Source organism: Aquarana catesbeiana, linkage group LG06 (genome assembly GCF_042186555.1).
Source record: "Aquarana catesbeiana isolate 2022-GZ linkage group LG06, ASM4218655v1, whole genome shotgun sequence".
NCBI classification, from domain to species: domain Eukaryota; kingdom Metazoa; phylum Chordata; class Amphibia; order Anura; family Ranidae; genus Aquarana; species Aquarana catesbeiana.
This window is the reverse complement of record NC_133329.1, coordinates 387,742,206-387,758,366: the sequence shown is the minus strand read 5'-3', so window position 1 is coordinate 387,758,366 and position 16,161 is coordinate 387,742,206. Positions and strand designations below refer to the sequence as shown.

The following is a 16,161-nucleotide window of genomic DNA, read 5'->3' as shown; positions in this document are numbered from 1 at the left end:
TGTTGCAAAGTGGAAAACTGATCTGTGGTCAGATGAATCGAAATGTCCCATTCTTTTTGGCAAAACATGGGTGCCGCGTCCTCCAGACTAAAGAGAAGAGGGACCTTCTGGCTAGTTAATGCTCCGTTCGAAAGCCTGCATCTCTGATGGTATGGGGGTGCATTAGTGCGTATGGAATGGGCAGCTTGTACAGTACATCTGAAAAGGCACCAATCGATTCTAAAAGATGTATCCAGGTTTTATAGCAGCAGATGCTCCCATCCAGACAATATTTTTTTCAGGGAAGGCCTAACATATTTCAGCATACTCATTATACTCTGGTACTTATTATTCTTATATATACACTATTTTCAGGCACACTCACGAGTTTTCCACAGTTTATTTTTGAGCACTTACTTTTACTTGTGTTTTAACATCAGACACCACAAAATCACACTTTTGTTCTCCCTTTTTTTCTCCCTCCTCTCACTTTGTCATCTACTGGAATCCCTCTGTTATTTTATTTTCCCTACAGTCTCCATGTCCCTACCATCTCTGGCTCAGGCCCCCTACTTATGTATAGACATTTTACGCTATCATTCACTAATTGACTTTGTTACTTTAGATGGCTGACAAACATATTTATATTTACAGCCTATATCTCTCATGGACTAGTGAGATCTCTAGGGATACATCACCATACCGATGCCGTGCCTGTCCCCCGTGTTGCCCCTGGCGGGGTCCTGTCCAACTTCGCCCCCTCAGCTCCCTGGTGAGGCACCTGCTGCCGCCTTCTGTGAGAGCCGCACACCTGTTGCCATGGTTAAGCTCAGTGGTGAGTATGGGGTCCTGTTTATTATGACCCCTCTTGCCCTGTGCCCTTATAATCAATACTATGCTAAATTGTCAAATTTATACTCTTTCATCTTAGGTACATTTTTCACATGCATCCACCCCTGAAGAGCGAGCTGGGTCTTGTGAAACTCGTCGGGTACTAAAGATGCCCGTGTATCATGACTGTTACTACATTTATGTACCAATATTTTATGTTTATGTATCCCTTTTCAGTTGGCAATTGTTGGCGTTATGGATGCATGTTAAATATTTCTACTTTAGTAAAACATATACTTTAATTACTACTGTTGTGTTCATTGGCGGAAACGTTACCCACTTCATTTAAAGTCCCAGGGCGAATGCTTTGTTGTACTATATATTACAGGGATGGAGGTGTGTCACTGGGGACACCGGACCTTTTACTTTTTCTAGCATATTTCAGCAGGACAATGCTAAACCACATACTGCATCTATGACAACAGCATGGCTTCCTAGTAGAAGAGTCTGGGTACTTGACTGGTCTGCCTACAGTCCAGACCTTTCACCAATTGAAAATATTTGGCATGTCTTGAAATGAAAAATATGACAAAGACGACCCAGGACTGTTGAGAAGTTAGAATGGGACAACATTCCTCTCCCAAAACTCCAGCAACTGGTCTCCTCAGTTCCCAGATGTTTAAAGAGTGTTGTCCAAAGTAGAGGTGATCCCACACCGTGCTAAACATGGCCCTGTCCCAACATTTTCTGAGACATGTTGCTGCCATCAAAATTTCAAATTTACCTTTTTTTTTTCTCTTAAAATAGTCCATTTCCTTAGTTTAAACATTTTTTAGGGTTTCTATTGTGAATAAAAATATGGGGTTATGAGATTTTCAAATCATTGCATTCTGTTTTTATGTAGTTTGCACAGCATCCCACCTTTTTTGGAATTGGGGTTGTATTTTTTTTAACCTTTTCATCTGGGTATAGATCTAGGATTTGTCCCGAGCATTTTTAAATTCACTTAATGTTGATCGATTCACTACCTCTGCTTGAAGTCTCTCCCCAGTAAACTATTCTTTCAATAAAAAAACAAAAAACAAAAAAAAACCCCAAAAAAAAGTTTTAAATCTGTCTCCGGTTAGTTTACGGTCATGTCCCTAGCTCACTCCGTATTGAAAATACTGCCTGCCGGACCCTTATTTACACCACCATGTCAGCACAAGGGCACAATAGTTTGCCCTTTTTTCACCACAACACTGCGTTAAGGTAGGTTGCAGTGCAGCAGACATGCTGATTTTTTTCCTGCAATGCACAGTAGCTCATCTGAAGTCACCATCGGTAGGCCAACAGAAATGAATGAAATATCACTTGAGAGATTTCAATAAAGTTAGGGGAAAAAAAAAAAAAGTAAACATTGCCTTTCATTGAAACAATGCAAGATGCTGCCTCTCACTGCCGCTGCACACCGGCCTGCATGCTAAAACAGACAGCATACAGCCGTGTACTAATTTTAGAGCATCTTGGAAGGAGTCTGGGTTTAAAGATGCTATTGAGACGCAATTAAGCCCAAGTTATTAGCAGTGCCAGTTCAGATGGCTTGTGTTTACATGGATAATACTGCATGTCCCACTACTTTAAGGAACATTAGATTTTGAGTCTCTGATGAGCACATATTATGTAACATGGAGCGTGGTCAGATTATGGAAATACCCCAGGTCAGTATTTTATGCAACAGATTTGTTACATTTCAACAGGTGGTGGTTTGCTATGCGTTTAATTTTGTTCTGGGAATTTGAAAGGATCATCTTTTTGCCAATAAAAAAAAAAATCTTGGCCTCCTTTCACATCTCCTCCTTCCTTGTATGGATTAATTTATTCTCAAACTTAAAGTGTTGCTAAACCCTCAACAGTAAAATCAGTCTGTATATGCAGTAGAGCATGCTTGTTATACTCACTGCAGAACCTAAGGGGTTGACCCTCCGCATTGTGTAAAAAGGCTATTTGAACATGTCTTCTTTGATCCTCTCCTTCCATTGTCCCCAATCCATATCCTGATAGCACAGAGCCTTAGGGGCACTCTGCACATGCCCAGTTTGGTGTGTATTGCTAGAAAGTTTTTTTTTTTTGGAAGGGAGCATGTGATCAGCACAGGGCCAATCAGCACTGTCCAGAGGGTTAGGGGTCATCCAGCCTCAAAGGACAGTCAGAGGAGAATTAAAACTCCTCCCACAAGCTTTAACCAGACACTCATTAGACTGCTATATACGGCTGATGAGAAAAGGTATTTAGCAGTTTATATTTAGTAAAATAATTGCATTTCCATGTTCTGAGTACTGTGGGAGATCAGATATAGTGAATGCAGGGTCCTGGGTTTAGTAAAACTTTACATTTAGGGTCTATCATCCTCCTGCTGCTTGGCCTCTATTCCCTCCTAGGCACAAGTAAAGGTGTCGTATAAGCTGTAGTATATAGCATGTAGCATAAGTCCATACAAGAGTCCTTTCTTCTCTAGCTCTGTGTGAGAAGACAGTCCCTGGTGTCAGGGCAGCCTTGTAGAGGGAGTTGAAGCACACGCCAAACATGTGAACAGAAAACAAGAAATAGGCGCCTCTGAGTAAAACTGTCTGTTTTTAATAGACAAAACGTATTAAAAGACTCACATTGTAGTATCTTTAAACAGGCACAGTGCATGTCCAATGAAAACGCACAATCTCCATCTTTAGTTGTCAGCAGTGAACTCTTACTGTTGATCCGTGGGCGGCCTTCAGGAGTCTCTTGGCCTTCAGGCGGTATCCAGAACGAGGTCTGGAACACAGCTGATGGATCACAGGGGGGGGGCTGGAACGAACGCAGCGTATGGCGTCACAGAAGTTACAGCAGCGCGTTTCAGGGCGTGCGCACAGGGGAGATGGCTTGGAAGTCTGGATCATAGAACAAATCCCTAAAAATCTCTCAGAGGCCAAGAGACTTCACAGGCTATGTGAGCGCAAGACTTATTGGATTTATTCGCTACATACGCTAAATCCCGGAGGAATTAGAAATATCCAGTATGTTATAAAATTATGTTTAATTAAACCTCCAATTTTCCTTAGGTGATGTTCTATATGTTGATTACATACAAAATACACATAAAACTACAGGGGTGGTGGGCTAGTCAAGCCTATAGTAAGTAATCCTTATTGCATAAAATTGCTAGTCTTTGATATGACCCATTTTTCTGACCTTCTCCTTTTCCTTTCCCTCTCCCCCCTCCTTTCCCTACCCCCTCCCCCCTTTTCCTAATTTTTTCCATTTTTCTCCTATTAAGTTTAATTCTAACACTGCATCACAATTTATTTATTTACAGAATTTTAATCTATGACCAAATATGAGAACTGTATATGTCATCAATGGATGGATATGTATGTACATATATATATATATATATGTGCATATATCTTTTTAATGATTCTTACATAACAATACATACCATTGTTCATATAATTATAACCTCTTAATATTAAGTAATTTCCATCATATTTTAGTAAAAACATTATGAATTTGTCCGATGCATGCAGGCACATTTTGCCGGCTTGTATGGATAAACACAATAATATGGATGTATAGATATATATCAACATATACTAGCTAGGTATCATTGTTCATAAAAATAACCTTCTTTTAATATTCATTTACATCTTTCCAATTTTTTATCTATGCTATGCTCGCAGACATGTCTTGTCAGCATGCATATAACAATAATTTGTTTAGCCTACTATTGAGTTATATGGTTATGAAAGTTTGTTTATTTTGTTCCTAAAGTTTTTATATATTATTTTTGTAGTGCTGATCCATTTCCAGTGTTGTATATTATTGTTCAAGTATTTAGAGAGATATGTATGTATATATCACCTCCTCTCTTACTTCATTCAATTGGATTAAAATTTGCAAGCTTCCACTTGCATGTTTGGACTGCAGTTACTTTTTTTTTTTCTCCACACTGGGTGGCAGTACCACAAAGGCACAAAAAGGCTGTTCGCAGCCTATTCTCGTTAGCTTGACAAAGGAGCGCACACTGCTAACAACTCCCTAGTGCGCACGCTCTGAAACAAGTCGCTGTAAAGTCCGTGACGCCATCCTGCCATGCGCTGCGTTCCAGCCCTCTTCCACGATCCATCAGCTGCGATCCAGACCTCGTTCTGGATACCGCCTGAAGAGACTCCTGCAGGCCGCTCATGGATCAACAGGAAGAGTTCACTGCTGACAGCTGAGATGGAGATCGTACGGTTTCACTGTTCCTGTTTAAAGATAGTACAATGTGGAGTCTTTTAATACGTTTTGTCTATTAAACAGTTTTACTCAGAGGCGCCTATTTCTTGTTTTCTCTTGCAATTTATGATATCCCTGTTTGTATGGAAACCTACTGTATTCAACTATACAGTTATATTCCTCCTACTGTAAGCTTAGGTTTGAGAAAAAAAAAACAAAAAAAACACACAAGTCGTCCATCTAGTTCAACCAAAAAAAAAAAAAAAAAAAAAAATAATATTACAATCCCATATACACAATCCTTCACCCACAGTTGATCCAGAGAAAGGCAAAAAAAACCCCAGCAAAGCATGATCCCAATTTGCTACAGCAAGGGAAACAATTCCTTTCTGATCCTGCGAGAGGCAATCGGATTTTCCCTGGATCAACTTTACCTATAAACGTCAGTACCCAGTTTTGTAATGTACATTTAAGAATGAATCTAGGCCTCTTTTTTAAAGCAATCTACTGATCTGGCCAGAACCACCTCTGGGGGGAGTCTATTCCACACTTTCACAGCTCTTACTGTGAAGAAACCTTTACGTTTTAGAGAAAAAAAGATTTTATCTCCAAATAAGTAGAGTGCCCCCTTATCCTCTGTGATGGTGAAATTAATCTTCTCAGAAAAAAAAAAAAAAAAAAAAAAAAATAAATTAATAAAAATGATGAAAAAGTAAAACACAGTACACCCTCCCACCTTGGTCCCCACATTCGTGGGTGATGAGCAATCAGTGCCCATCCAACCTGTGGAGGAGTCGGGGAATGTGAGATTACCTCTCTTCTTACCCTTCTTTTTGAAGGGCTTCCTGAACAGATTGGAGCAATTCTGACTGGTTAGCTCCAGCACACGGATCGAAGGCCTCGTTCACATGGGAGTAATCCCATGCGAGGGCCATGTTTGCTCGCACAGGGATGTGCAGGTGTTCCATGCATCCCCCATGCAGGCAGTCCTATTCATGTCAAGTGTGACGTAGCAGCTGAATGCACACAATTGTTACTTCCAATCTGCCATGTGGGTGTGCAGGCCTGGACACTCACTGTCTGCGTTCAGGGCTGCGCCTGTGTGGATTTTAGATTGGAAGCAACAACTATGTCACATGAATTGGACGGGATGCATGGAACACCTACGCAACCCCGTGCAGGCAAACATGCCCCTCACTTGGGACGCACGGGTAAAAAACAAAAACCCAAACAGGATTGCAACACCTTTTCTTTTTCTTGTATGCTAGTGTATGAGGTGTGTCTAAAAGGTTTGGTGAATGGTCTAATATCTCAACGGCAACATGAGCCAGGTGTGCATGCACGCGCATGCACATGGTTATCCAGAGACACGTCGAGAAGCGTCACCTAGCGTGAAGTATGCGTGACTGAGGGTAAACCCACAGTCAAACATAGTCCGTGTGAGAGGAAGGGTCGCAGTGCAAAGGAGAAATGAGTGGACATCAAGTTCTGCTACAAATTGGGAAAACCGGTGATGGAGACGCATGAAGTGTTGCTGCAAGTGTACGGGTTGGAAGTCATGAGCAGAAAATGTAGTAACAGTGCTTTCACAACGGGAAGGAAATGACTCCCGATGAGCCACGTTATGGTCAGCCGTTGACTAGCAGAACCCCAGACATGATCAAGCAAGTGCGGCAAATGATGGCACGAGATTGGTGACTGACTCTACGATTGATGGATAAATTAGGCATTAGCAAGGACACGGTGCGCACCATCGTCTGCAAAGATTCTGGTAAGCGGAAGATCTGTTCCACACAAGCTGACAGATGAACAGAAAACAAAACAGATGAAAACCTCTGGAGATGTCATTACCATGTGTGACCAGGATCCATCCTGTGCAATCCTGTGTGTGCCAATTTCATCCATCGTACTCCCCTGATTGCACATGCGGACTTGTTTTCCCACTTGAGTCATGAAAGGTGTATATTTTGCGGACATGGCAGCGTTCCAAGAATGTGACAGTGGTTCTGCAATCGATTCCTTAAGTGGCCTTTGCTGACAGTTTCCAGAAGCTTTATGAATGTTTCCAAAAGCGTGTTGTGAAGGATTGCGATTATTTTGAAGGCCAATAAAGAAAATTTGTTTGTATCTTCAGTTTTGTTTTCTGATACCATTCACCAAACATTTTAGACATACCTCGTATAGATGTTATAAAGGACACACTGCACATATGGCCCAACAGCAAGGGCGTTGGGAGGGGGTGGCTAGACGTGGCTGAACCCCCGAATGTGCCCCCGAAAAGCCCTGAGCCTCAGGCATGCAGCTCACAACTGAAAGCCCTGAGCGGCGAGCGGCGGGACCGGTCTGATCCCGAGTGCCGCCGAGTGCCATAGCAGGTCCCGCCTTCTGGAGCCTACAACGCCTATGATGGACGTCCCCATGGTCCAATGCTGGGACCGCGGGACGTGTGACGTCCATCGTAGGGGCTCCAGAAGGCGGGAATTACAACGCGGCCACCGCGCCACATCCCCGCTCTGCGCTCGGGCGGGCCGATCTCCTCTCCTCCTCCTCTGACTGCCTGGCTGCTGTGACACCGCACACCACAGCTGAGGTAGGTCAGACAGTGTAGGTAGGTCACTACCGTCAGTGTATGTAGGTCAGGGCCCAGCAAAAAAAAAAAAAATAAAGGCCTGCGTCACGTGTACACCCCCCCCCCCCCCGTTTCCGGCCTTGGAGCCCCTGGTCTTTTTTGCCACCTAGCAACGCCCCTGCCCAACAGAAGATAAATTTGGTTTTTGAGTCCAGGTAAAGCTAGAGAAAAGGCAGTGAAAGTATTTTTTTTTTTGCTGCAGCCATTTACCTAGTTTAAATTTAAAATCCAAATCAGTAATGATTCCTTTCTTTACATGTTCAGGTAAAGGTCCGATTGCCGCCATCCTAATCCGATGCACTTACCTGAAACAAGCGTGCCTGCCAAGGAAGTCTGAACTAATGTCCTGCATATGGGTTTGTGGTCAGAGTCAGAAGGTAAAGACTCCAGGGATCAGGACGACCATCACATGCATGCAATCTCTGAAGGAAGAATTACTTGCCATAACATCTACCATGCCTTTCCTGCCTGGGCAACATCAGAGAATAATCCCCCTTCTTTGGTCTTTTACGAAGTTAAAGGAACACAAATGAATATTACAAACATTTTATTATTAATATATATTATTTTGGCAAAAAACAAAAACAAAAAAACTCACTCGTAACAGCAGAACAGACAAACAGCCGCATTCTAGTTAGACACTCTGTGCTAAGGCTCCCTGATGCCATCTTGTGCAGATGATTAAAGTGTATCTATAGTTTTGGATAGAGTAGGTAAGGATTCGATCCCTGTTTTTTTTTTTTTTTTAGGTTGTCCATGTCACTTTGGGGAGATGTCTCCACACTTCCAGGAACACAACAGGAAGTGAAAAGACATTGCTCCAAAGTGAGAGAAGACCCTTTTTGCCAGCAAAACAGGTGTCCCCACTGGAAAATTTCCCTCCTGCTTCTGTGGCAATCATAAAAAAATTTGGATTTTCCCCATCAACCTGACTGGTCACCAGTCAAACAGAAAGCTAAAATTTTCCCAGCAGAGCCACGAACAGTAATAAACCCAGAATTCTAACCCTTTTCTGCTTCATCCAGGACAAAGAAAAAAAAATTAAAAAAAGGCTAAGGATACACTATAAGGATTCTCTGTCAGAAAGCAAAACTGCTGCAAACCTTTCTGTCACAGCCATATGCTAGGTGGTTCTGGCAAAGCTCCGACACTTATAGGGTAGGGTCTGGCCCAACATATTCCTATTGGCTCATCATTGCATTGGGCAGTCTACCTGGCCAAAGGGAGCGTGCAGTAGACCAGAAGCACCATTACAAAAGTGGCGAAGTGCTGCCTGTCAGTGCGACTTGGCATAAAGCAATGACAGAAGGGTTTGGGAGGCACATATGTCCCCTTCTAGGTGTCTATTTTATGACCGCAGTGGTCTTCCAAACCCTCTTGTCACAGCCAAATACCAAGCGTCCTGCAGGCTTAGCATTTCTGTAGACTTTCATAGGAATAAAAATCCCACTTGAAACAAACAAAAGCCCACATACCCTTAGGAAGAGACAAAGCTTTGACTGCATTTGGATGTGACAAATGGAATTTAGAATTAGGGGGCTGCTGTAGATTTCTGTACCTCTAGAAGCCTACACATCGTACTGTACCTGCAATTTTATTTATTTTACCCCATTACAGAATCTTTTGGGTCCCCGCAGATTGTGGAGTAGAACACTATGTAGGGGCGTGCGTAACTCACTTCTGAGGTACTCAGTGCAATTACACAGGAGCAGAATTATTCAGGACTCTTCCTCTACATTGAAGTTCCAGGCACTTTTAATCTAAGCATGGAACAGTGTAGAAAAATAATTGTGTAATATTGGAGGGGTGCAGCTTCCTTCTCTCAGTATTGCATTTCTGTATGGAGATACAGCAGTAAACCGGCACTTGATCTTGCTCCTCTTTCTTGAACCCATGATCCACTGAGGTAGACTGTGTAGGTCAGAGGAGACGGGGCTGATGGCAGAGACCCTCATCACATGACCAAGGTGGACTCCTGCAAATTAGACAGCGACTGGCATAACCGTGTTCTCTCTGGGAGCTCTGGCTGATGATGGTAAGATGAGGTCTTTAAAGATACTGGCCTTTCCTCTGGAGAGATGTGTAATGAACTGTAGCAAGGAAACAAGAAGTATATAAAATTAAAAAAAAAAAAAAAATGTACTCCTAAATGAAAAATTTGCCATGTAGATCTAATATATAACTAAACATTTAAAGTGTTTAAAAGGCAGAATTTTTTTTTTTCTCTTAAAGTAACAGTGCAGGCCAAATCCTCTTCTTGGGTCCCCCTGCAGGTCCCTCTCCCCTGCCGAGTGCCCTCCTATCAAGTTGCCTGCTGTGGGAGCACTTGTGCATGCTCGGTCCTGAGCCCCGCTCTGTGTGCTCCCTCCTCACTGGCTGTGATTGACAGCAATAGCTCCTGCTGTATCTTAGCCAATGAGGAGGGAGAGTTCCGGGAAAGCCACTACTCTCCTGCATATCGCTGGATTGAGTTATCGAGCTTAAGTATTAGGGGGGCTGAGCAGGGAGCTGCACAATGAAGGTAAGGTTATCTTGTAAACAAACCATGCAGGGAGAGTATGCTTATATTACAAATTTTGCAACTACATATACTATGTGGCCAACACCTGAACATCACACCCATATATGAGATTGTTGGACATCCCATTGCAAAATCCTGGGCATTCCATTCCAGAACCACACACACAATATGATTTTCTTGTCCATCGATGGATGAGGGAGAAAATAGAAGTTTTGTAATCGCCTTAAAATACTTTTCTTGGAGCCCATTGAGGGACACAGGAAGTGTATTAAAGCTTCTGGTTGTACTGCCACCTACGGGAGGATTGGACATAGGCAAACAAAAAAACTGTAGGCCATCCCAGCTTATAACACCTCCAACTGATAGCATGCCTCAGTTTTGTAGCAAAACAGTACCAAGAACATGATCATAAACACAGGGGGATGGGGCCTGTGTCCTTCAAGGAACTCCAGGAGGGGTGGGACAGGTGTCGCTCAATGGACTGCAAGAAAAGAGTTTCCTTTCCATCTTGTTTATTGAGGGAAACAAAATAACGTAAGCCTATGGGATGTCCAAAAGCAGTCCAACTAAAGGGTGGGCAAAACAGTAAACAATTGCCAACAGGCACAATGTAAACCAGAAGTGGGGGCTGCCTGCAGCTTTAAAGTGGTAGTAAACCGCTGACAATTTTTTACTTTTTTTTACCTGCAAGGCAAAGTTACAATGTGCTAGTATGCATCGCAAACTAGCACATTATGTGAAGCTTCTCTTAGCTGAGCTGTCACCGCTGATATGGCTGCCATCTTCATCTGGTCTGCCTTGCGGGTTCGCGGACTTTGGCTGTGTGAGAGGCTAGAGCCGCGATGACGTCACTCATGCGCATGTAAACCGCCGTTTACGGCACATGAGTTTAAAGGAGCGGCTCGGGTGGCCGTTCCTTCAGAGCACATGTGCCTGTGAGGTCACCAGCTGCATGTACAGTAAATATCTCCTAAATGGTTCCCGGTTAAGGTAGGCAGAGGAAAGCAAAGACAACTTCTCTATGCAGCCCTACTCTTTTGTTGTTAGCTAGAGTAAGGAATACAATGAAAAGCTTAAGCTAAAGAAACATGAGAGATATATTGAATGTGATCCAATGTGGTGCAGTTTAAAGTAAGGGGAATTCAATAAGTTGCAGAGATCTGAACTCTGGTATATGAAGGATGTGTGATACATCCATCAACTGCATGAATTATACTATTAAAATATTTCAGACACTTTGGGAGGAATGTGGTCTAATACAAACCAGATTCTTCCAACACCTACAGCTCAGACGTGCCTTGACAACTCAGGCACGCATGCACTGTTTGTTATTACCCTACATAGCACTGTTGGCATATTTTACTCTCACCTAGTCCAAAAAAGGACTTTTGCCTCAATTATATACTATGTTAAGCTGCGCAATACAGGAACGGTCCAGGCAGCCTGCTAGGAAAAGTAAGACTATATCCTCTTTCAGACGAACAATGGGAACAAGCTCTGTCTGCAAGTCCAATAGTCTCCCTTTCTCCCAAACCAAGGCAGGTCTCACATGGGTCGTACGATCAGGTCCACCTTGACCAGAGAGAAACTAGTATGTCAACACAGAGGATGCCCTCATATTCCTGAAGTTGTGTCATGGTTGAATGTTGGAAACTGCCACTGTTAAAGTGGTTCTAAAGGCTCAAGGTTTTTTTTTTTTTTTTTTTTTTTTTAACTTTGTGTATTCTATGCATGAAGGTAAAACACCTGTGTGTGGCAGCCCCCCCCCCCCCCCGCCTCTATTTACCGGAGCCCCATCTTGATTCAGCGATGTGCACGAGAGCAGCAGCTCTCCCGGGTCTCTTCCTCCTCATTGGCTGCCGCTACTGTCAATCACAGCCAGTAAAACCAATGAGGAGAGCGCAGGGCAAAAACAACCCTCTGTGTGTGTGAATGGACACACAGAGCAGCGGCTCGGGTGCCCCTATAGCAAGACGCTTTCCATTTGGGCAATCGGCAGGAGGGAGGGGCCAGATGCGCCAGAGAGGGACCCGAAAAGAGGAGGATTGGGGCTGCTCTGTGCAAAGCCACTACACAGAGCAGGTAAGTATAACATGTTTGTTATTTTAATAAAAAAAAAAAAAATCTGCCTTTAATATTACTTTAATTGCAAATCACATTTCTATACACAAGACACACTAATGTATATTTTGCATTGGATACTTGTTTTTGTTTACTTAGGCATACAGTTATTGACCGGATTTTTATACTCCTAGCAAATGAAGCATGTCCTTTCACTATACTTGCCTCCTGGCAGAGGCAAATTATCTTTATTCTGTAGAGCACTGATGGTTTTAATGTTGCACAATGTGAATGAGAAAGCACTATATTTTTTTTTTAATGTACATGAGATGTTTCTGTTCATGCTATAAATAAAAAAAAAAAAAAAATCAACCGTGTTAAACTGTTCTAATAAGGTTGTTTTTGTAACAAAAAAAACAAAAAACGAAAAATAAAAAAAATTCTCATCAGGGAAAAAAAAAATAAGTTAATTTGCTTATGCAAGGCACACAGGCATTTCACTACACAACTAGAGAAGTATAGATGGACTCACCTGGGTGCTGAAAAGTCCCCTCTGTGAAAGCCATTCAGATGGACCACGCTGTGACCAGGAGATTTCTGTAATGGCATTTAAGCAATTAGACCATAATGGAGGCAGATATACAAAGCTATATCTAAAGGTTCCTCCTCCCTATGCTTCCAACTATCCTCAATCCTAAACATTAAACCTATTGTATGTTACTGCCGGCAGGCTCAGGAATCATTTATAAAAGCACCATAAAAACTATTCCAAAGAATAGAAAGTTACGACTTTAAACTTGAAAAGTACACTTCAATAATGTCCCATAATTCCATGTGGAATCATAGGATTTGAAAAGTTTCCATCCATAAAAATTATGAAGTGCCAAGAGTAAGCGAGCCAGTGCATTTGCTAAAGGCAAAACAAAGTGTCATTAAAAACCAGACTATGAAAAAAAAAAAAAAAAAAAAAAAAAAAAAAAACGTACACGCGATATAATAGAGCGTGCCACTAAAAGCATTTGTTTTGTGTAGAGAGTGAACTATACCAGGTTGATCCTGCCTTCAGCTGTCCCTGTCATCTTCTCTGTCCCCACTACAGGCTTAGATTCTGTGTAGCGGTGGTTCCCAACCCTGTCCTCAAGTACCCCAACAGACCATGTTTTGGGAATTTCTCTTAGATAAAATAGCTGTTTAAAATACCAAGCCATTGACTCTGATTTAAAGCACCTGTGCAAGATAAAGGAAAACCTGCAAACACGGGCTGTTCGAGGTACTTGAGGACAGGGTTCTGGATAATTATTGCAACAACCTAGTGCAGTACTGCTGGAATACAGATTTGTAAACGGTCCAACCAGTAAATAATATGTACCACATGTGCAAAAACCACACTATTAAAAACAACAATCTGATGTGATATCAAAAATCATGTATGAAAAACAAAACAAAAAACACTTATAATGTCTTCTAATAAAGTAAGTGCTGATGCACTCAAAAAAGTCCATATATTATACATAAAATATAAAGTGACAGGTGCTCTTCAAAAAAACTATATTCAGTGCTTCTTAAAAAGGTGCCCTATAAGAAATGCACTCACCGGAACCATTCACCCCACAAGGAGGTATTACGCCTTCACAGTATTTGCCACCGTGTAGCACACAGGAAAAACCTTTGGTCCTATTTCAGCTGGTTGCTTCCGTGTTTGCGGTGTAAGGCATAAAATAGTCTCCGAGCAGTTGGCCCTTTATTGAGTTCTGAAGGCAGCATGAGGTACATATTAATTACTGGTTGGACTGTTTACAAATCTGTTTTCCAGCAGTACTGCACTAGGTTGTTGCAATAATTATCCAGATTACTTGTATAATAGGTTTGCACATTTATTTGGTTTGGTTTTTGTACTTGAGGACAGGGTTGAGAACCACTGCTGTAGACTAGCTGGTGTCCCCTATGGAGGATGCTCCAATTTCAGTTCCCTTCTAAGCTCTTAATTTCCTCCTTTTTCTCATCTGTGCAGCCCACATGACTAGAGTGTCAAACATATGGGCGTCTACACAGGGGTAAGTGACACTCCTCTCCCTCCATGTCCTCTCCCTCCATGTCCTCTTACTCCTAAACACTATGGGGGTGGGATATAATATGCTGATTGACTACATTCACCGAGAAACTCGCAAAAATACTTAGTTTTAATATAAGTCAGTTTTAAATATATGCAACATAATTGCTATGGCTCTATGCACCCTAGCGTTTTTTTAAGCTCCTAGAAGCCTTTAGCATTTTTTTATTCTGCTCCTAGAAGCTAAATAGTGTTATCCTTTGTGTCCATGCACAATACTTTAGGCTATTGGAGTTTTTTTAACCACTTCCCGCCCGCCCTATAGCGAATTGACGTCCGGGAAGTGGTTCTGTTATCCTGACTGGACGTCATATGACGTCCAGCAGGATAACATGCCGCAGCGCGCACCCGGGGGCGCGCATCGCGGCGATCGGTGGAGCGGTGTGTCAGTCTGACACACCGCTACACTGATCTTGGTGAAAAGCCTCCGCCGGAGGCTCTTTACCACGTGATCAGCCGTGTCCAATCACGGCTGATCACGTTGTCAATAGGAAGAGCCGTTGATCGGCTCTTCCTCACTCGCGTCTGACAGACGCGATTAGAGGAGAGCCAATCGGCGGCTCTCCTGGCAGGGGGGGTCTGCGCTGATTGTTTATCAGCGCAGCCCCCCCTCAGATCACCACACTGGACCACCAGGGATCGCCACTAGGACCACCAGGGAAGGGGCAACATGTGGATGGCCAGGTATGTACCCCATGGCCATCCACATGTGCCCAGTGTGCCAAATCTGTGCCAATCAGTGCCCACAAATGGGCACTGATTGGCACCATTATGTTGCAGTGATGCCCAGCAATGCCACCCTTAGGGGCATCACTGCAAACAAGCAGTGCCATCAGTGCCACCCATCAGTGTCCATTCATGCCACCTGTCAGTGCCCATCCGTGCCCATCTATCAGTGCCCATCCATGCCCATCTGTGCCAACTATCAGTGCCACCCATAAGTAACCATCAATGCCACCTATGAGTGCCCATCAATGCCACCTATGAGTGCCCATCAGTGCCGCCTAAAAGTGCCCATCTGTGCCGCATACCAGTGCCACCTATCAGTGCCCATCAGTGCCGCCCATCAGTGCCGCCTATCAGTGCCGCCTATCAGTGCCCGTCAGTGCCACCTCATTGGTGCCACCTCATCGGTGCCCATCAGTGCCGCCGTATCAGTGCCCGTCATTGAAGAAGAAAACTTACTTATTTACAAAAAAGTTTTAACAGAAACAAAGAAAAACTTGTTTTTTTTCAAAATTTTCGGTCTTTTTTTATTTGTTGCGCAAAAAATAAAAACCGCAGAGGTGATCAAATACCACCAAAAGAAAGCTCTATTTGTGGGAACAAAATGATAAAAAATTTGTTTGGGTACAGTGTAACATGACCGCGCAATTGTCATTCAAATTGCGACAGCGCTGAAAGCTGAAAATTGGTCTGGGCGGGAAGGTGTCTAAGTGCCTGGTATTGAAGTGGTTAAACTTCAGTGTCTAGGAGCAGAGAAAAAATAGTTTTTGTAGAGTTTCTTGGAGAGTTTTTTTTCTGCAGAAACACTCCTAAACGCTACGAATAGCTCTTGAGCTGTTTTCTCTCCTTTCACTGCAATAACGCTGACGCTCCTAAAATGCTGCTAAAATGTTATTACAAAAAGCTTTTACCAGCGTTCAAGCTTTAAAAAAAACCGTTAGTGTGCATGGAGCCTAATACCTGTAAAAGTAAAAAATAAATAAAGTGCTCTGGATGCAGATATCATCTTAACAAAATAAAAATACACATTAGATGTTCAATAAAGATTTATTGGGAGCTGTAGAACACTTA

At 42.8% G+C, this 16,161-nt stretch overlaps 1 protein-coding gene across 1 annotated transcript in view; it reads right to left on the bottom strand.

Annotated features, from left to right (window-relative positions):
* Nucleotides 1-8,202: 8,202 nt before the first annotated feature.
* Nucleotides 8,203-16,161, bottom strand: part of TTLL4 (tubulin tyrosine ligase like 4) — a gene marked incomplete at its 5' end in the record, with an annotated part of 53,288 nt that continues 45,329 nt past the window's right edge. Inside the window, 2 exon segments of the mRNA XM_073634305.1 lie at nt 8,203-9,762; nt 12,787-12,851. Coding sequence (XP_073490406.1) covers nt 9,627-9,762; nt 12,787-12,851 — 201 coding nt within the window. The 3' untranslated portion in view covers nt 8,203-9,626.